General features: G+C 40.0%; 1 protein-coding gene, 1 long non-coding RNA gene and 1 other non-coding gene across 3 annotated transcripts in view; 1 reads left to right on the top strand and 2 right to left on the bottom strand.

Annotated features, from left to right (window-relative positions):
• LOC117085449 (protein GVQW1-like) overlaps nucleotides 1-2,207 on the bottom strand; it is a gene marked incomplete at both ends in the record, with an annotated part of 31,932 nt that extends 29,725 nt beyond the window's left edge. The window contains 2 exons of the mRNA XM_033214373.1: nucleotides 1,741-1,828; nucleotides 2,128-2,207. Of these exons, the coding sequence (XP_033070264.1) occupies nucleotides 1,741-1,828; nucleotides 2,128-2,207 (168 nt within the window). The remainder of the gene's footprint in view (nucleotides 1-1,740; nucleotides 1,829-2,127) is intronic.
• Nucleotides 2,208-2,807: 600 nt separating this feature from the next.
• LOC117085447 overlaps nucleotides 2,808-21,895 on the bottom strand; it is a 28,471-nt gene continuing 9,383 nt past the window's right edge. Inside the window, exon 3 of the long non-coding RNA XR_004437958.1 lies at nucleotides 2,808-2,850. This is a non-coding gene — a long non-coding RNA (uncharacterized LOC117085447). The remainder of the gene's footprint in view (nucleotides 2,851-21,895) is intronic.
• LOC117085452 lies at nucleotides 15,650-15,754 on the top strand. The gene has a single exon (XR_004437960.1). It is a non-coding gene; the product is annotated as a U6 spliceosomal RNA (small nuclear RNA).

The raw sequence follows: 21,895 nt of genomic DNA, 5'->3' as shown, positions 1-21,895 counted from the left end.
GTGAGAGCTAAGTTGTGGGCATGCAAAGGCATACAGAGTACTGTAATGGGCATTGGAGAGTCCAAAGTGGGAGAGTGTGACTAGGGTGAGGGATGAAGGAGTACCTATTAGGTACCAAGTACAACACCCAGGTGATGGGCACACTAATGTCCTAGACTTCACTCATCCACATAACCAAAAACCACATGTACCCCTAAAGCTATTCAAATTAAAAAACAATCAAAGTACTCCTGATGTAAAATTTCACATGTTCTCATTCAAACATTGGAGACAAAAATGTTAAAAACTTGTACTCATGGAGATAAAATAGAATGGTGGTTACTAGAGGCTGTGAAGAGTATCGAGGAAGAGGCAATAGAGTGGGGATAGTTAACGAATGCAAAAATACAGTTGGATAGAAGCAAGAAGGTATAGTATTTGGTACTACAACAGGGAGACAATAGTTAAGAATAATTCATTGTATATTTTAAAATCACTGAGAGAGTGGAATTGCAATGTTCCTAACACAAAGAAATGGTAAAGGCTTGAAGGGATACATACCCCAATTACCGTAATTTGATTATAACACATTGTAAGGTTGTATCAAAATATCATATTCACCCTGTAAATACGTACAACTATTATGTACTCATAATGATTAAAAATAAAAAAAAATTTAGGCCAGGCATGGTGGCTTATGCCTATAAGCCCAGCACTTTGGGAGGCAGAGGAGGGAGGATTGCTTGAAGCCAGGAGTTGGGGACCATCCCAGGCAACATAGCAAGACCCCATCTTCACAAAAATTTTTTTTATATCAGCCAGGCATGGTGGCACACGTCTGAAGTCCCAGCTACTTAGGAGGCTGAGGCAGGAGGATCACTTGAGTCTGGGATTTGAAGGCCACAGTGAGCTCTGATCACACCACTGCTCTCTAGTGAGGGCAACAGAACAAGACCTCATCTCTAAAAATAACAAATAATAAAATAATGTTTAAAAGGAACCACCGTTCTAGTCTAAAACTGCAACGCATGTCTATTCTTTCCCAAATATCTGCTCACTAAGTGAAGTTTTGTTTTTGGTAGTAGGATCCCATGATTTTTCTTTACATTATGAAGATAACATCCATTTTCCCAGTTCAATCCTGTGTTCTAAGATACTCACTTCTCTCTACACTTGATATAATTTCAGACTACAATGTGGAAATAAGGGAGGGATTAAGGCAACCTGACATAAGGTCAATCTTTCCAGGCCAGGAGTAACCCTAGGAAAATTGTTTTTTCCTTTTGGGTTCTGATAAACCACAGCTAATAACCACAGCTTTATTTAGAATACTTAGCTCTTCTTGTTGAATTGATCCCTTAACCATTATGTTATGGCCTACTTCATCTCTTTGATCTTTGTTGGTTTAAAGTCTGTTTATCAGAGACTAGGATTGCAATCCCTGTTTCATTTTCTTTTTTGTTTTCATTTGCTTAGTAGATCTTCCTCCATCCCTTCCTTTTGAGCCTGTGTGTGTCTCTGCATGTGAGATGGGTCTCCTGAATACAGCACACTGATGGGTCTTGACTCTTTATCCAATTTACCAGTCTCTGTCTTTAAATTGGGGCATTTAACCCATTCACGCTTAGGGTTAAGGTTATCATGTGTGAATTTGATCTTGTCATTATGATGTTAGCTGGTTATTTTGCTCGTTAGTTGATGCAGTTTCTTCTTAGCTTCAATGGTCTTTACAGTTTGGCATGTTTTTGTGGAGGCTGGTACCAGTTGTTCCTTTCCATGTATAGTGCTTCCTTCAGGAGCTCTTGTAAGGCAGGCCTGGTGGTTACAAAATCTCTCAGCATTTGCTTGTCTGTAAAGGATTTTATTTCTACTTCACTAATGAAGCTTACCTTGGCTAGATATGAAATTCTGGGTTGAAAATTCTTTTCTTTAAGAATGTTGAGGCCGGGCGGGGTGGCTCAAGCCTGTAATCCCAGCACTTTGGGAGGCCGAGACGGGCGGATCACGAGGTCAGGAGATCGAGACCATCCTGACTAACACGGTGAAACCCCGTCTCTACTAAAAAATACAAAAAACTAGCCGGGCGAGGTGGTGGGCGCCTGTAGTCCCAGCTACTCGGGAGGCTGAGGCAGGAGAATGGCGTAAAACCCGGGAGGCGGAGCTTGCAGTGAGCTGAGATCCTGCCACTGCACTCCAGCCTGGGCGACAGAGCGAGACTCCGTCTCAAAAAAAAAAAAAAAAAAAAAAAAGAATGTTGAATATTGGTCCCCACTGTCTTCTGGTTTGTAGAGTTTCTGCCAAGAGATCCACTGTTGGTCTGATAGGCATGCCTTTGTGAGGTAACCCGACCTTTCTCTCAAGCTGCCCTTAATATTTTTTCTTTTTTTTTTTTTTTTGAGACGGAGTCTCACTCTGTCACCCAGGCTGGAGTGCAGTGGCCGGATCTCGGCTCACTGCAAGCTCCGCCTCCTGGGTTTATGCCATTCTCCTGCCTCAGCCTCCCGAGTAGCTAGGACTACAGGCGCCCGCCACCTTACCTGGCTAGTTTTTTGTATTTTTTAGTAGAGACGGGGTTTCACCATGTTAGCCAGGATGGTCTCGATCTCCTGACCTCATGATCCGCCTGTCTTGGCCTCCCAAAGTGCTGGGATTACAGGCTTGAGCCACCGAGCCCGGCCTGCCCTTAATATTTTTATCTTCATTTCAACTTTGCAGAATCTGACAATTATGTCTTGGAGTTGCTCTTCTCGAGGAGTATCTTTGTGGTGTTCTCTGTATTTTCTGAATTTCAATGTTGGCCTGCCTTGCTAGGTTGGGGAAGTTCCCCTGGATAACATCCTGAAGAGTGTTTTCCAACTTGGTTGCGTTCACCTCATCATTTTCAGGTACACCAATCAGATGTAGATTTGGTCTTTTCACATAGTCCCATATTTCTTGGAGGCTTTGTTCATTTCTTTCCACTCTTTTTTCTCTAAAGTTCTCTTCTTGCTTCATTTCATTCATTAGTCTTCAATCACTGATACTATTTCTTCCACTTGATCAAATCAGCTACTGAAGCTTGTACATGTGTCACGTAGTTCTCTTGCTATGGTTTTCAGCTCCATGAGTTCACTTAAGTTTTTCTCTATGCTGTTTATTCTAGTTAGCCATTTGTCTAATGTTTTTTCAAGGTTTTAGTTTGTTTGCAATGGGTTCAAACATCCTCCTTTAATTCGGAGAAGTTTGTTATTACTGATCTTCTGAGACCTACTTATGTCAGCTCATCAAAGTCATTCTCCATCCAGCTTTGCTCCATTGCTGGCTAGGATCTGTGTTCCTTTGGAGAAGATGAAGGTGCTCTGATTTTTGGAATTTGCAGCTTTTCCACTCTGTTTTCTCCCCATCTTTGTGGTTCTTGTTTACCTTTGGTCTTTGATGATGGTGACCTAGAGATTGGGTTTTTGTGTGGATGGCCTTTATGCTTGTTAGTTTTCCTTCTAGCAGGTCTCTCAGCTGCAGGTCTGTTGGTGTTTGCTAGAGGTCCACTCCAGACCCTGTTGCCTGTGTGAATAGTAGAGCCTGCAGAACAGCAAATATTGCAGACCAGTAAATGTTGCTGCCTGATCCTCCCTCTGGAAGTTTCATCTCAGAGGGGCACCCAGCTGTATGAGGTGTCAGTCAGCCCCTACCAGGAAGTGTCTCCCAGTTAGGCTACTTGGGGTTCAGGAATCCACTTGAGAAGGCAGTCTGTTCTCAGATCTCAAACTCCATGCTGGGAGAACAACTACTCTCCTCAAAGCTGTCAGACAGGGATGTTTAAGCCTACAGAAGTTTCTGCTGCCTTTTGTTCAGCTATGCCCTGCCCCCACAGGTGGAGTCTATAGAAGTAGGCAGGCCTCCTTGAGCTGCAGTGGGCTCCACCCTGTTTGAGCTTTCCAGTCACTTTGTTTATCTACTTAAGCCTCAACAATGGTACACGCCCCTCTCCCAGCCTTGCTACCACCTTTCAATGTGATCTGGGACTGCTGTGCTAGCACTGAGCAGGCTCTGTAGGCATGGGATTCTCTGAGCCAGGCACAGGATATAATTCCTGGTGTGCCATTTGCTAAGACCATTGGAAAAGCACAGTATTAGTGTGGGAGTGTCCTGATTTTTCAGGTACCATCTGTCACAGTTTCCCTTGGCTAGGAAAGGGAATTCCCCAACCCCTTGCACTTCCTGGGTGAGGCGATGCCCACCCTGCTTTGGCTCACCCTCTGTGGGCTGCATCCACTGTCCAACAAGTCCCAGTAAGATGAACCTGGTACCTCAGTTGGAAATGCAGAAATCACCTGTCTTCTGCATTGCTCACACTGGAAGCTATAGGCTGGAGCTCTTCCTATTCAGCCATCTTGGAACCCTCTTCTTTTTTGTTTTGTTTTGTTTTTTAAGACATGTCTCACTCAGGCTGGAGTGCAGTGGTGCAATCATGGCTCACTATAGCCCAACCTCCCAGCCTTAAACAATCGTCTTACCTCAGCCTCCTGAGTAGCTGATAGTACAGGGATGCACCACCATTCCTGGCTAATTATTTTCATTTTTTGTAGAGATATGGTCTCATTGAGTTGCCCTGGCTTGTCTCAAATTCCTGGGCTCAAGCAATCCTCCTGCCTCAGCCTCCCAAGTAGCTGAGATTCCAGGCACATGCCACCACACCTAGCTAACTTTTATATTTTCTGTAGAGAGCAGGTTTTGCAAAGTTGCCCAGGCTGGTCTAGAACTCCTGAACTCAAGTAATCCACCCACCTCAGCCTCCCAACAAGCTGGAATTGCAAAATGGGCTATTGAGCTGAGATACGTCTTTCTCTCAACAAGGGCTCCTAAGTGGGTACGTGATGCCTAGATGATGATTTATTTTTTCTGACTTTCTTTCTAAGTCATCTTGAAACATATGTTAAGTTGTGGGTACTGTACTCTCTTTGACTTTCAAACCATCATGAGTCATTTGCAATGTCTGGAGACATTTTATGTTACGATTGGAGAGTGGATGTTGCTGGCTTCTGGTGGGTGGAGCCCAGGGATGCTGCTCAACACCGTACAAGTGTACAGTATGGCCACACCATAGAGACTCCTCCAGCCCCAAGTGTCAACAGTGCTCACATTGAGAATCTTGAACTAAATAATACAAAGATTCCATTTATGAGATCATGCAGTATATGTCATTGTGGAGGAAAAGTTGAATATGTAAATTTGAACTCAATTAAACATGGACACAAACAATGGTCAAGTCCTGGAACAGGTTGTGTGAGTCCCTTGAGGCATTCATCCAGTGCTGTTATGGAGAAATAGTTATTGAAAAACAGTAGAGAATTGCAAAAACAAGTTGACTTTTTGTGTTCCTTGAGTCCAGTCATGAGCAGCCCTCATGACTGGGCCTCATGCCAAACAACTCATTACAAAAAGAGCTAGGGTCCCAGACCATGGCAAAGTTTCATGAGACCACTGCTGTCTGTGCACAGACAGGTGGCTGACTCTGGAGCCCAGGCTGTTGCTTCCCTGTCTGGTGATGAATTTTCCATAGTCTGGTGAGTGTAAATATATATATTATATGATATGGAATGGAAGGGGAGAGAGAAAAGATATATGTATCATATATATGATATGTGTATATATGTATGATATATATATATCTTTCCCTCTCCCCTTCCCATTGAAATTTGCTTATTATATCAATTTGCTTTTTATATCATTTGCTTATTATCTCTCCACTGCCATTTACATGGGATAAAAGTTGTTTACCCTTAAAGGTATTGTGTGTGTATCTTTTCTTCTCCCCTTGTGCATCTCCCACACAGAGCAGTCATTCTATGCCTGGCTTATTTCATTTAACATAATGTCCTTCAGGTTCATCCATGTTGTTGCAAATGGTAACACTTCCTTCTTTACGACTTAATACCATCCATTGTGTATACAAACCACGTTTTCTTTACCCATTCATCCACTGATGGACACTTTAGTTGGCTCCATATTTTGGCTATTGGGAAAGCAGATAAATTAGACATTCCTCAGAAAGCTACTAGAAAAACAAAACTTGAAAGTCAATGAGTACCTGCTTGAAATCTTCAAAAGCTGTTTAAACCATCCAGAAAACATAAATTATCATATAAACCTTATGAAAAGTAAAAATGGTAAGCTGGATATTTGCTGAAATTTTTTAAAACTGGTAAAATTATATAGCTATCTACTCATCTGTCCATCATCTTTCTGTAACTATCCATCCATCTATTCATCCATTTATCCATTCATTCATTCATCTATTGAATGTACCTATCTATCTATCTATCTAGCTATTTATCATCTATCCATCCATCTACTGAATCTGTCATCTATCATTATCTATCAGATACCCATCTATCCATCCATTCATCTATTGAATCTATCATCTATCAATATCTATCTGTCTACCCAACCATTCATCTTCTGAATCTATTATTGGTCATTATCTGTATCTCTATCTATTTATCAGTGTATCTATCCATCTATCTATGTAGGGATCTATGTATCATCTATCTGCTTGATCAATTTAAGCTGTCTGTCATCTATTATATTTTATCTATCCTATTTATTCTCATCTCTTTATTATTATATGTATGTTGATATACACAGAGAAAGACTGATAGAGAGTTAGAGATTTTTAAAATGTACAAGTATTTTAAATGAAACACTTTTTTTTGGAAAATGAGTGACATGGTAAGCAAAGACATTCACTGACTGGCCTCATCCACTTCCTACCCACCCTTCAAATCTAATCACTCCTAGTGGGTGTTTCTGGGAACAGCTTTCCTTGCCATCTCTGTCTCTTCACTCCAACACCACTTTATGCCTGTCCGCTGGTCAGCCCAACTTCTCTGAGGCCCCTCACTGTCACCTCCACCCATCACACACCATGTCCATGATGACTGTTGTTAATGTGTCCATTCCCCACAACAAACATCGGAAGCACCTGAAGGCTCAGAGGTCCTCCTCTCTTACCTGACGCAATGCCAGTAAATGGTAGCACTGAATAAGTGTTAGAGTAAATGAATAGACTCTTGGTTCCCTTTACAACTACCAATGTAGGAATGATAAATGAAAGTGGTGATTTTTAACTCCTAAGGTACAGTAAGTCAGGAGTAGGGGTTTTCTTTATTTCCAGCTCCAGAAAATTGCTGAAAGGAGATGGGAAAAAGTAGCTCATTTCTGAAAGTCCCTTCAGCAAAATTGCAATACAATAGAAATTCCTCAGCCAGCCTACCTCAACCTCCTTCCCAAGGCATCCTGTTCCAGTTCAGGATAAGGCAAGTTAAGTGTTTCATTATAATGCTTCTTGCACACACACATATGCATTTACTTGGGTTGGGGACCTTTGAGGGGATTTTACTAATATTTGCTAACTTTTTATTGACATGTAGAAAGAAGTGTAAACTTAATTTTACATTTACTTATGTAGAAAGGACTGTAAACGTAATTTTTATTTCCCTATGTTTCCCTCAATTTGCTCAATTCCTTCCTTCTCATTGTGATGAAATTGTTCTAGAAAATCATCACCCAATTTAAATCATATTTTTAGGTATGGCCTGGGCCAGGGGATAGACAGTTAAAATGATCCTTTTGATTATTTGCATAGTTTTGAAATGTTCCAAAGAGGTTAAGTATAATTGGAAGGAAAAGCTATGCATCTTATAAAATTAAACCTTAGGTGAGTTGAAGAAAAAATAAGAGTTTGTGCAAGGCCAGCGAGTCAAAATCTGATTTTAGAAACCAAGTTTAGAAACCATTCAAGCTAGATTAAGAAAATGTGGCACATATACACCATGGAATACTATGCAGCCATAAAAAAGGATGAGTTTGCGTCCTTTGTAGGGACATGGATGCAGCTGGAAACCATCATTCTTAGCAAACTATCACAAGAAGAGAAAACCAAACACCGCGTGTTCTCACTCATAGGTGGGAACTGAACAATGAGATCACTTGTACTCGGGAAGGGGAACATCACACACTGGGGCCTATCATGGGGAGGGGGGAGGAGGGAGGGATTGCATTGGGGAGTTATACATGATATAAACATTATGCACATGTACCCTAGAACTTAAAGTATAATAAATAAATAAAAAAAAGAAAAAAAAAAGAAACCATTCAAGCTTAGAAACTATTCAAAATTCATAGGTTTGCTGTTTTGATCATCATTTAAATCTCCCATATTTCTACCCTTAGGAAAAAAAATATGACTTCATGCTTTAAAAGAAGAAACATCAAAATAGTATATTAAGTAGTCTCAGAAGACTTGTACATATGAAAAATATTCAGTGACTTCCTATAAAATAAATAAAATATAAACAGACTGAATCATCTTTCGATTATACAAACTTTTAACTTCCAGGAGAATGAGGGATGCAAGACAGATGATTAATGAAAGAAAATCAATTACTCCTGAAGAAAAATTTTTAAAATCTCTATTACAGTTCATATTGGTATTTTATAACAAAGTCAAAATGTGATATGCAAACACTTCATGTAATGCCTTCATTCGTCACACAGTGTTAAGCCTTGACATGATTAGTGCTTTGCCTGAAAATCCAATGAGACTGTACTATCTGAGAAACCACCACAGATTATGCAGCAAAGGTATTTTACTGTATCAATTTCAAGTGGTCAGAGGCATTTGAACAAGAGCAATTCTATCTTGAATAGGGATTGAGTAAATGAGGCTGAGACCTACTGGGTTGCATTCCCAGAGGTGAGGTATAGACACTGTTGTTTATGTGTCCACTCCCCCACCACACACGTCGAAAGCACCTGGAGGCTCAGAAGTCCTCCTCTGTTACCTGGCGTGATGCTGGCAAATGGTAGCACCGAATAAATGTTTGAGTGAATGAATAGACTACTTAGTTCCCTTTACAACTGCCAATGAAGGAATGATAAATGAAGGTGGTGATTTTTAACTCCTATAGATATAGATAATGACCAATAATAGATTCAGTAGATGAATGGTTGGATAGACAGACAGATATTGATATCTAAGTCACAGAATGAGATAGGAGGTGGATACAAAAAACACAGATCATGAAGACCTTGTTGATAAAACAGGTTGCAGTAAAGAAGCTGGCCAAAACCCATCAAAACCAAGATGATGACGAGTGACCTCTGCTTATCCTCACTGCTCATTACATGCTAATTATAATACACTAACATGCTAAAAGACACTCCCACCAGTGCCATGACAGCTTACAGATGCCATGACAATGTCATGATCTAAAATGGGAGATCTAAAATGGGAGAAACCCTGAGTTCCCAGAATTGCCCACCTCTTTCCCAGAAAACTTGTGAATAAGCCACCTCTTGTTCAGCATATAATCAAATAATTACCATAAAAATGGGCAACAAGCAGCTTGTCGGGATGCTCTGCCTATTGAATAACCATTGTTTTATTTCCTTTACTTTTGTAATAAACTTGCTTTCACTTTATGAACTCGCCTCCAATTCTTTCTTGCACGAGATCCAAGAACCCTCTTTTGCAGTCTGAATTGGGACCCCCTTCCTGGTAACAAAGTTACAAACAAAGGAAATCCTATCTAAAACAGATACAGTCATGCAGTGCCACAGAATGTATGGCCAATGATGGGCGGCATATAAAATGATGGTCCCACAAGACTACAATGGAGCTGGAAAATTCCTGTTGCCTAGCAATTTGTGTTACAATTGCCTACTGTATTCAGTGCAGGAACAGGCTGTACAGGTTTCTAGCGTAGAAGCAACAGGCTACACCATATAGCCTAGATGTGTAATAGACTAGACCATCTAGGTTTGTGTAAGTGCACAATTTTTAAAATCTCCATAACAACACTGCCCAGTGATGCATTTCTCAGAATGAATCTCATCAATAAGCAATGAGTGACTGTAAGTCTACTTCACCATGTATAAATTCCCCTACTGGCCTCAGAAACCCAAGCTCACCTTGGTCCAGACCCATAATGCAGCAATTTAGCAAGCGTATGGTTCCCTGAGGAGGCACTTTAGCTCAAACCAGCCACCACTTGTTCATTGGCTTTCTACTACCATCACATCAGCTTTAGCCTCACAGAATCAATAGTGATTTTCTTTCTCATGTTGGAACTAATTATACATATAGGAGTGAGGAAGATGGCCAAATAGGAACAGCTACAGCCTCCAGCTCCCAGTGTGAGCGACACAGAAGACAGGGGATTTCTGCATTTCCAACTGAGAAACTCTACAAGCTAGAAGAGAGTGAGGGCCAATATTCAACATTCTTAAAGAAAAGAATTTTCAACCCGGAATTTCATATCCAGCCAAACTAGGTTTCATAAGTGAAGGAGAAATAAAATCCTTTACAGACAAGCAAATGCTGAGAGATTTTGGCACCACCAGAGCTGCCCTACAAGAGCTCCTGAAGGAAGCACTAAATATGAAAGGAACAATCAGTACCAGCCACTGCAAAAACATGCCAAACTATAAAGACCACAGATGATAGAAAGAAACTGCATCTAACGAAAAAAATAACCAGCTAACATAATGACAGGATCAAGTTCACACATAACAATATTAACCTTAAATGTAAATGGGCTAAATGCTCCAATTAAAAGACACAGACGGGCAAACTGGATAAAGAGTCAAGTTTGCTGTATTCAGGAGACTCATCTCACGTGCAGAGACACACATAGGCTCAAAAGAAAGGGATGGAGGAAGATCTACCAAGCAAATGGAAAACAAAGAAAGGCAGGGGTTGTGATCCTAGTCTCTGATAAAACAGACTTTAAGCTAAAAAGATCAAAAGAGACAAAGAAGGTCATTACATGATGGTAAAGGGATCAATTCAACAAGAAGAGCTAACTATCCTAAATATACGCACCCAACACAGAAGCACCCAGATTCATAAAGCAAGTCTTTAGAGACTTACAAAGAGACTTAGACTCCCATACAATAATAATAAGAGACTTTAACACCCCACTGTCAGTGAGATCAACCAGACAGAAAGTTAACAAGGATATCCAGGAATTGAACCCAATTCTGCACCAAGCAGACCTAATAGACATCTATAGAACTCTCCACCCAAAATCAACAGAATATACATTCTTCTCAGCACCACATCGCACTTATTCCAAAATTGACCACATAGTTGGAAGTAAAGCACTCCTCAGCAAATGTAAAAGATTAGAAATTATAACAAACTCTCTCTCAGACACAGTGCAAACAAATTAGAACTCAGGATTAAGAAATTCAATCAAAACCACTCAACTACATGGAAACTGAACAACCTGCTCCTGAATGACTACTGGGTACACAACAAAATGAAGGCAGAAATAAAGATGTTCTTTGAAATCAATAAGAACAAAGATACAACATGCCAGAATCTCTGGGACACATTTAAAGCAGTATGCAGAGGGAAATTTACAGCATTAAATGCCCACAAGAGAAAGCAGGAAAGATCTAAAATTGACACTCTAACATCACAATTAAAAGAACTAGAGAGGCAAGAGCAAACACTTTCAAAAGCTAGCAGAAGGCAAGAAATAACTAAGATCAGAGCAGAACCAAAGGAGATAGAGACACAAAAAACCCTTCAAAAAAATCGATAAGTCCAGCAGCTAGTTTTTTGAAAAGATCAACAAAATTGATAAACCATTAGCAAACTAATAAAGAAGAAAAGAGAGAATAAAATAGATGCAATAAAAAATGATAAACGCGATATCACCACCGACACCACAGAAATACAAACTACCATCAGAGAATACTATAAACACCTGTATGCAAATAAGCTAGAATATCTAGAAGAAATGGATAAACTCCTGGACACTTACACTCTCCCAAGACTAAATCAGGAAGAAGTTGAATCCTGAATAGATCAATAACAGGCTCTGAAACTGAGGCATTAATTAATAGCCTACCAACCAAAACAAGTCCAGGACCAGAGGGATTCACAGCCAAATTCTACCAGAGATACAAGGAGGAGCTGGTACCTTTCCTTCTGAATTATTCTCATAAATAGAAAAAGAGGGAATCCTCCATAATTTATTTTATGAGGCCAACATCATCCTGATACCAAAGCCTGGCAGAGACACACACAAAAAAAGAGAATTTTAGACCAATATCCCTGATGAACATCGATGCAAAAATCATCAATAAAATACTGGCAAACCAAATCCAGCTGCACATCAAAAAGCGTATCCACCATGATCAAGTGGGCTTCATCCCTGGGATGCAAGGCTGGTTCAACATATGCAAATCAACAAACGTAATGCAGCATATAAACAGAATCAAAGACAAAAACCACATGATTATCTAAATAGATGCAGAAAAGGCCTTCAACAAAATTCAACAGCCCTTCATGCTAAAAACTGTCAATAAATTCGGTATCGATGGAGGGTATTTCAAATAATAAGAGCTATTTATGACAAACCCACAGCCAATATCATACCGAATGGGCAAAAACTGGAAGCATTCTCCTTGAAAACTGGCACAAGACAAGGATGCCTTCTCTCACCACTCCTATTCAACATAGTGTTGGAAGTTCTGGCCAGGGCGATCAGGCAAGAGAAAGAAATAAAGGTATTCAATTATGAAAAAAGGAAGTCAAGTTGTCCCTGTTTGCAGATGACATGATGATATATTTAGAAAACCCCATTTTCTCAGGTCAAAATCTCCTTAAGCTGATAAGCAACTTCAGCAAAATCTCAGGATACAAAAGCAATATGCAAAAATCACAAACGTTCTTATACACCAATTGCAGACAAAGAGAGAGCCAACTCATGAGTGAACTCCCATTCACAATTGTTTCAAAGAGAATAAAATGCCTAAGAATCCAACTTACAAGGGATGTGAAGGACCTCTTCAAGGAGAACTACAAACCACTGCTCAGTGAAATAAAAGAGGACCCAAACAAATGGGAGAACATTTCATGCTAATGGATAGGAAGAATCCATGTCATGAAAATGGCCATACTGCCCAAAGTAATTTATAGATTCAATGCCATCCCCAACAAGCTACCAATGAGTTTCTTCACAGAATTGGAAAAAACTGCTTTAAAGTCCATGTGGAATCAAAAAAGACCCTGCATTGCTAAGACAATCCTAAACCAAAAGAACAAAGCTGGAACCATCATGCTACCTGACTTCAAACTATACTACAAGGCTACAGTAACCAAAACAACATGGTACTGGTACCAAAATGGAATAGAACAGAGTCCTCAGAAATAATACCACACATCTACAACTATCTGATCTTTGACAAACCTGAGAAAAACAAGAAATGGGGAAAAGATTCCCTATTTAATAAATGTTGCTGGGAAAACTGGCTTGCCATAAGTAGAAAGCTGAAACTGGATCGCTTCCTTATACCTTATACAAAAATTAATTCAAGATGGATTAGAGACTTAAATGTTAGATCTAAAACTAAAAACCCTAGAAGAAAACCTAGGTTATAATACCATTCAGGACATAGGCATAGGGAAAGATTTCATGTCTAAAACACCAAAAGCAGGGGCAACAAAAGCTGAAATTGACAAACTGGATCTAATTAAACTAAAGAGCTTCTGGACAGCAAAAGAAACTACCATCAGACAGAACAGGCAACCTACAGAATGGGAGAAAATTGTTGCAACCTACTCATCTGACAAAGGGCTAATATCCAGAACCTTCAAAGAACTCAAATTTACAAGAAAAAAAAAACCCATCAAAAAGTGGGAAAAGGATATGAACAGACAGTCCTCAAAAGAAGATATTCATACAGACACATGAAAAAATGCTCATCATCACTCACCATCAGAGAAATGCAAATCAAAACCACAATGAGATACCATCTCACACCAGTTAGAATGGTGATCATTAAAAAGTCAGGAAACAACAGGTGCTGGAGAGGATGTGGAGAACTAGGAACACTTTTATACTGTTGGTGGGACTGTAAATTAGTTCAACCATTGTGGAAGACAGTGTGGCCATTCCTCAAGGATCTAGAACTAGAAGTACCATATGACCCAGCCACCCCATTACTGGACATATACCCAAAGGATTATAAATCATGCTGCTATGAAGACACGTGCACATGTATGTTTATTGCGGCACTATACACAATAGCAAAGACTTGGAATCAACCCAAATGTCCATCAGTGACAGACTGGATTAAGAAAATGTGGCACATATACACCATTGAATACTATGCAGCCATAAAAAAGGATGAGTTCATGTCCTTTGTAGGGACATGGATGCAACTGGAAACCATTATTCTCAGCAAATTATCACAGAAAACCAAACACCACATGTTCTCACTCATAGGTAGGAATTGAACAATGAGATCACTTGGACACAGGAAGGGGAACATCACACACTGGGGCTTGTTGTGGGTTAGGGGGATGGGGAGAGATAGCATTAGGAGATACACCTAATGTAAATGATGAGTTAATGGGTGCAGCACACCAACATGGCACATGTATACATATGTAACAAACCTGTACGTTGTGCACATGTACCCTAGAACTTAAACTATAATTAAAAAACACAAAAAAAGAGACAGAAAAAAAAGGAGTGGGAGTTTTCCATATTTCGATGAGGTAATCTGTTAGTTAAGGACTCATATCCATTATCTATTGCTGTGTAACAAATACCCCAACACTTAGTAGCTAAAGACAATCACCATTTTATTTGCGCATCATTCTTTTTTTTTTTTTTTTTTTTGAGACGGAGTCTCGCTCTGTCACCCCGGCTGGAGTGCAGTGGCTGGATCTCAGCTCACTGCAAGCTCCGCCTCCCAGGTTCACGCCATTCTCCTGCCTCAGCCTCCCGGGTAGCTGGGACTACAGGCGCCGCCACCTCGCCTGGCTAGTTTTTTGTAGTTTTTAGTAGAGACGGGGTTTCACCGTGTTAGCCAGGATGGTCTCGATCTCCTGACCTCGTGATCCACCCGTCTCCACCTCCCAAAGTGCTGGGATTACAGGCTTGAGCCACTGCGCCCGGCTATTTGCGCATCATTCTTTGGGTCAAAAATGTCAGGCTGAGCTCAGGTGAATGATTCTTCTGTGGGTCTTCCTGAAGGTTCCTTATGTGGTCCCAGTCCTCTGACAGTTTGACTGAAAATGGATGGTGTACGCTGGGAGCCTTTTCACATGACTGGCCATTGGTGCTGGCTGTCAGCTGAATCTTTCTCATGGTGACTCATCTCAAAATGGTTACCCTGGCTTCTTCATATGGGGTGGCCTCAGTACTCTAGGCTGACAGACAAGACCACCCAACAGATGTGTTCATGAATGCACTTTAGACCATTCAGTCTCATCAAGTGGCCAGATAATGGAAGCTGCATGAAAGACCCCAGGCAAGACCAACAGAAGAACTGCTCAATGGAACCCAGTCCAAGTTATTGATTCACAGACATATGAACAAATACACAGTTTGTGATATTGAGGCACTAAACTTGTAGTTGATTTTGTATCAAAAAAATAGGTAACAGATCCTGAAATTCATACCTGAAGAGGGTTGGAGTTGCTATCATACAAAACCTTAAAACATGTTCATTGGCTTTGAAACTGAGTGGTGAATGAAGATTGGGAAAATAGCAAGGTAATTGCTATCAAAGGCTAGGAAAAAAAATGGTAACCAGCGGTGTATGTTGTGTTAGAAGAGTAAAACTGTAGCCTACACTGACTTGGAAGATTAAAAATGTACCTAATGTGCTGACTTTGGCAACACATGTATTAAAATTGGGATGATACAGATAAGATTAGCAAAGCCCATGCAAGCATGACAGGTAAATTTGTGAGGCATTTCATTATTTTTTGAAAAAAAAAAGAAAAGTAAAATAAAGTCAAAAAAGAAAAGAAAAGAAATGTACCTAATAAATTTGGACTTATAAGAGGTAGGTTTTTGTTGTTGTTGAACACTCGCACCATTGACATTTGGGGCCAGAAGATTATTTGTCATGGAAGCTGCCATGCGCATTGTAGGATTGTCAGCATCATTCTGGGCCTCCAGTTAGTAGATCTCAGAACCACTCACTGACTACAGCCTAAATTTTTGTCCTAAAGGATGGTGAGTATATAACATAGATTTTTTTTAACCCACTGCATTTTGGGATTCTTTGTTATGTGCCATAGCTGACTGACACAGCCTCTTATAACAGAAACAAGAGAATTTGCTCATACCAGTTCCTTTTCCTGCTTCAGTGGTTCATTCTGTAAATATCTGCAGTGCATTCCTTGAGCCAAATAATATCTGAATTGGGGATAAATACATATGAAGTGATAGCCCCTGACTTACAGAGGCTCCTTTGGAAGCACTGAGGTTAAAGTGGCATTTTAGCCAGTAAGAAGTTTTCTTGTGGGGAAGGGAGAGGGGGCAGGGACTTCTAGGTGGAAAATGCAATACTCCTTCATTTGCCATTTGTGGAACAACTAATTGTAGAGCTGCTAGTATGTGCCAAGTTCTGGAGATAGGGAAGAGTCTAAGACAGACAAGAGTCATGCTTTCATGGTGGTTACAAGAAGTCGACAAGAAGATGAATGACATAATTTTATATCCCTGTAAGAGGAAATACACAGTCGTGTGCAGGCACATGACTGTAGTCCTAGCTACTCAGGGAGACTGAGACTGGAGGATTACTTGATCCCTGGAAGTCAAGGTTTCAACGAGCTATGATTGTGCCAGTGCACTCCAGCCTGGGCAATTATGGACACTGAAAACTGATTTCCTATCTGCACCTGGAGACCAGGAGAGCCTGTGGTGTAGATTCCAGGGGGGATTTCAGTCAGATCCTGAAGGTCTGAGAACCAGGAGAGCTAAGGAAGAGATCACCGTCTTAAGACAAGCACGCAGATAGTTAACTCAACTTCCCATCAACATTTTGGTCTAGTGAGGCCCACAACAGATTGAATATGTACCCATATGAGGAGGGATAATCTGCCTTCATTATTCCATCAATTCAAATGCTAATATCCCTTCTAAAAACACCTTCACAGACACACCCAGAAACAGTGTCTAACCAAATATCTTGGCATCCTGTGGCTGAAATTGACCTATAAAATGAACTATTATGGTGTCCTTATAGGAGGTACAACAGAGCTCTCTCTCTCTCCTTTCTCTCTCTCTCTCTCTCTCTCTCTTTCATACACACTGAGAAAAAGCCATGTGAGGACATAGGAAAAAAGCAGGCATCTACAAGTCCTCACCAACACCAAATATGCCATGCTATCATCCTGAACTTCCAGCTTCCAGAGCTGTGAGCAATAAATGCCTGCTGTTTACAAGTCACTCACTCTATGATACATTGTTACAGCAGCTGATACTGTTTGGCTGTGTAACTACCCAAATCTCACCTGGAATTGTAATAATCCCCACATGTCAAGAGCAGGGACAGGAGGAGATAATTGAATCATGGGGGGCAGTGTTCCCCACACTGTTCTCATGGTAGTGAATACGTCTCATGAGATCTGACGCTTTTACAAATGGGAGTCGCTCTGTACAAGCTCTCTTGTCTGCCATCATGTAAGACATCCCTTCATCTTCTGCCATGATTGTGAGGCCTCCCAAGCCAGGTGGAACTGTGAGTCCATAAACCTCTTTCCTTTACAAATTACCAGTCTCAAGAAAGTCTTTATTAGTAGCATGAGAACAGGCTAATAGAGCACTCCAAGCTGACAAATACACCATCCCCAACCCCGCTTCCCATCCTCTCCAAAAAAATGTACTCCTTCATTTGTTTGAATCTACTGTTCCACACGTTGCTTTAATGTAGACACACTTTTGCTAGTATATTTGTATCTACACAGGTATACAACATGTATAGGCACAGGTGTATGCTTATAATATGTATAATCTACTGTTTCACGGTTGCTTTGATGTAGATGTACTTTTATTATGTAGATTTGTATGCTTATAATATGTATAGACATACTATGAATTTGTGTGTTTATATGTGTATGTTACAAAAGTTGTCATCTTAGCTGTGTCATTTCTTTTTTAGGGACAGGACCATATACTTAAAATACCTTGATGTACCCTTAGAAATTCCATGATGTATCTTTAGAAATCTGGAATGTTTGAAGTTTGGATAAACTGATCAGAGGTGCCAAAGATCTTATGGAGAAATCCTATGAAGAAAAGTCAAATTTGAGTAAAACTTCAACACTTTTCATTTAATTATTTTTTATTTTTAAAATATATTTAAGGGTTACAAGTGCAGGTTTCTAACAAGCATAGACGGCATAGCGGTGAAGTCTGGGCTTTTGGTATAGCCATCACTCATGGAAAGGAGAAGTGAAAACCATAATCATTGACTTTAGTCTTGTACCTCTTTCATTCAAGTTTGAACAGCTCTAATAAACCAACTCTATGAATACACCATTGTCATGAGCACTAAGGTAATATGATTCCTTGTGAAGAATTAAATTTGTCTTAATACTTAGACATTGTAGTTTTTTTTTAAGAGGTAGGGTCAAGCTCCATTGTCCAGGCTGGAGTACAGTAGTGCAATCATGGCTCCTGTAGCCTTGACCTCCTGGACTCAAGTGATCCTCCTGCCTCAGCCTCCCATGTAGCTGGAACTACAGATGCATCCCATCATGGCAGGCTAATATTTAAAATTTATTTTGGGCCTGGCACAGTGGCTTATACCTGTAATCCAAGCACTTTGTGAGGCCAAGGCGGGCAGATCACAAGGTCAGGAGCTCAAGACAAGCCTGGCCAACATGGTGAAACCCTGTCTCAACTAAAAATACAAAAATTCGATGAGCATTGTGGCACATGCCCATAGTCCCAGCTACTCAGGAGGCTAAGGCAGCAGAATCACTTGAACCTGGGCAGTGGAGGTTCCAGTGAGCCGAGATCGCACCACTGCACTCCAGCCTGGGCAACAGAGTGAATGAAACTCTATATCAAAAAAAAAAAAAGATAATTTAAAAAAATAATAAAATTTATTTTGTAGAGCTGGGGACATTGCCCAAGGGGGTCTTGAACTTCTGGCCTCAAGCAACACTCCTGCCTTGGCCTCCCAAAACTCTGGGATTGCAGGTATGAGCTGTTACACCTGGCTATAATTTCTTCTATCTAATATATATATATGATATATATGATAATCTACATTTTAATAAATCTTGTAATTTAATGTAAATCTCAATCTTAATTCTGATCATTGTGCCACAAAAGGAAGAAAAATCTCTTAAATAAAGTTAACACAAAATACAGAGGGCTCTTGACAGAGAAAGAAAAAAGAGTATTTTGTATTTTGTTAATATAAGGGAGATATTATTTTTAATACAAGACTACTGAGACCATGTCAAAGGAAGAGAGTCCACGTGGCAGAGGGGAAGTCATCAGGGAGCAATTTAACAGCTGCCTGCACACTGTTTTCCTCTCTGTGCTCATGCGTTTGGAGAATACGTCTATGGTTAAGGAATTACATTATCTCTAATCTTAACCTATGGTATTGACTATAAACAGGCTCCCTGTAAGTTTCAGTTATTTGAACGTTAATTTCTGCAGTGGAAGCAAATTTTTAAAATGGAAACTCAAACTGCGGCTCCCACCTGGGCACCACGTGTCTGAAACGACCATTCTGAAAATGGGTTACCTCATGTGTGGCTTAGGCTGGTGTTTCATCAGCTTTGAGGCTTGGTCCATTAGCCAGGTGCATGCAGGGCCACAGTGTGTGGGAGAAATAAGGCAGGAAGGAGATTACAAGGTGGTGTGCCTTGTACCTGGCTAGGAGGTATATGAATCACACACAGAGGGAGCTGCGGGGAGAGTTTTCTCTACGAAATCCTTCTTTCAACAAGGCAACGTTTGGGGTAGACGGTCTGCAAGTCCGTGTTAATTGGTCTTTCACTCATCTCCTCTACAGAATATGTCTCTGGGACTGTGAATTGATCAATCAATGCAATCAACATCAGCAGTATGTAAGATTTCCTTCACGAAATCTCATGTAGGAAGACTCATGCGTGCCCAGCATTAGATAATGGATTTTATTTGCACACAAACGCATAGACAGCAAATAGCGTGAGGACATCCATGTGGTAAAGGAAGCAAGGTGTGGGGCCGTCTGGTGGAAAGACAAGCCACCTAGTGTGGGCGTTGTTAAGGGCGGGGTACAGAAATCGTTAAGTCATGAACCTAGGCAGGGGTGCATGTTTGAGGACTTTACCGCAAAAGCAGGAAGCATGCACTTGATTTGTTGAAAACGAGAAGCCATTAAAAAGTGTTGATCGAAACCTTAATAGGACCACGTGAACTCCGTTTGTATTACTAATAATGTAACATGAAATTGAAGGTGCATAACTGCTCAAGAAACAAAATCATCCATCATACTTCAACTCTGAGAGGAAGGAGAGGTGGCACAGACACAAGTGGGCTCAGCCCGTGTGAGTGAGGACAACTGAGGAATTATGGGGGTGCACGTCCTGCATCTCAGCTGCACATTTGCAGTAGAGCACGTTTTTCTTTCTGGCCTCCCTTGGGTTTTCTTCAGTTGCGTTCAGTATATCTTCTGGAACCAATCGTGCCCTGTGTTTCCAAGCCTCTAAAATGTTAAGATCTAAGTCAAGCAGCTTACACGAAGCTTTTTTACATCTGTGCTTGAGAACATTTCCGAGTGGACCAGGGCCTGGAGGAGCCTGTTTTTCAGCAAATTCAGCAGATGTGTGCAGTGGTTCCCTTGGTTTTGTATTTGACACCTTCATTTAAAATGCAAAGATGCAGTATCATTCACTTCAAAGTAGGTAAAATGCAGAATTGTGTTTCCTTTTTATCCGTGTGATTCCTTAAGAAACATGTTTTGAAAAATTTTAAGATAAAATTCTAAATGGTTTTTTATTTTGTATTACTGCTTTGGCCATGTGGCTCTCATGACTTTCATTGTACAAGATTCTCAGCTCCCTGAAAGGTGGGAATAAGAAGCTCTGGAATTATAGCAAGGTTTTTGTTCCATGAGCACAATACTGTATCATCAACATTTTAATGGTATGGATTTTATACTATCTGTGTATGTTTGCAAATATTATTATATTTTAAAATGAGTTTTTATTCTAAATTTTTTATGTTTGTGAATTTTTCAAATAAGATATCAAAACCAAGTTTTAGCACCTAAAAAAAAAGATGGGACACTGTTTTCCCTTCTGTATTTAAATATATATACACACATACATATATTTATGTATAAATGTATTTATATTTATAGACAATTATATATAAATATTTATAATTATATATTTATATGTATTTATAATTACACATATATGTATGTATATATACTTATATTTAATTTATAAATTTTACATAATTACCAATAATATGTATTTTTATTTGTATAAATAAAGTTTTAATTCTACACTGAATCTCATGATATTGTAGATATGTTTTTGCTTTCTTTAAGCTTGTTTTGTGTTTTGACCTGTATTGGATCAGCCACAATACTAGAGACATCTTTTGAAGGTGGTTAGAAGTCCAAGCTCCTAATAAGAAATTGTCACACTGCAAGTCTCAAAAGCATTTTAGGATTTATGCATTTATTTCTAGACAGAATTAGGAAAAACATGGCTTGGCCTGAGGTTTTTTCCTAGTCCTGTTGTTCTATAAATCTGTGCAAACATATTCAGTTCCATAACTCGGGAGGTCAACCAAATTTCAAAAGAGGTACCCGTAATTCATGCCATGCTGATTTTAGCGAACACTGCTCATAGGTCTTGTGGGAGGCTTGACCATGTGTTTGTTACATTGACTTCCAATTCTGTGAGTTTATAAGCAGGTGCAACCACAGCTAAGAATGCAGGCTGCTTGTGTTGTTTCAATGTCACATGTTTTGAATGGTGAAGTATATGTTCTTTGAACACCTGCCAATGTGCCGTACGGTTCTTATTTCCATTTGCTTTAAGGAAAAGATTCTCATATGTTAATATGTTGAACATGAAAGTTAAGGTATCTAGCACATC

Source organism: Trachypithecus francoisi, unplaced genomic scaffold (genome assembly GCF_009764315.1).
Source record: "Trachypithecus francoisi isolate TF-2019V2 unplaced genomic scaffold, Tfra_2.0 Contig00555, whole genome shotgun sequence".
In the NCBI taxonomy this organism is placed as follows: Eukaryota; Metazoa; Chordata; class Mammalia; order Primates; family Cercopithecidae; genus Trachypithecus; species Trachypithecus francoisi.
The sequence above is the reverse complement of the archived record's forward strand: the minus strand, read 5'-3'. Positions and strand labels throughout refer to the sequence as shown.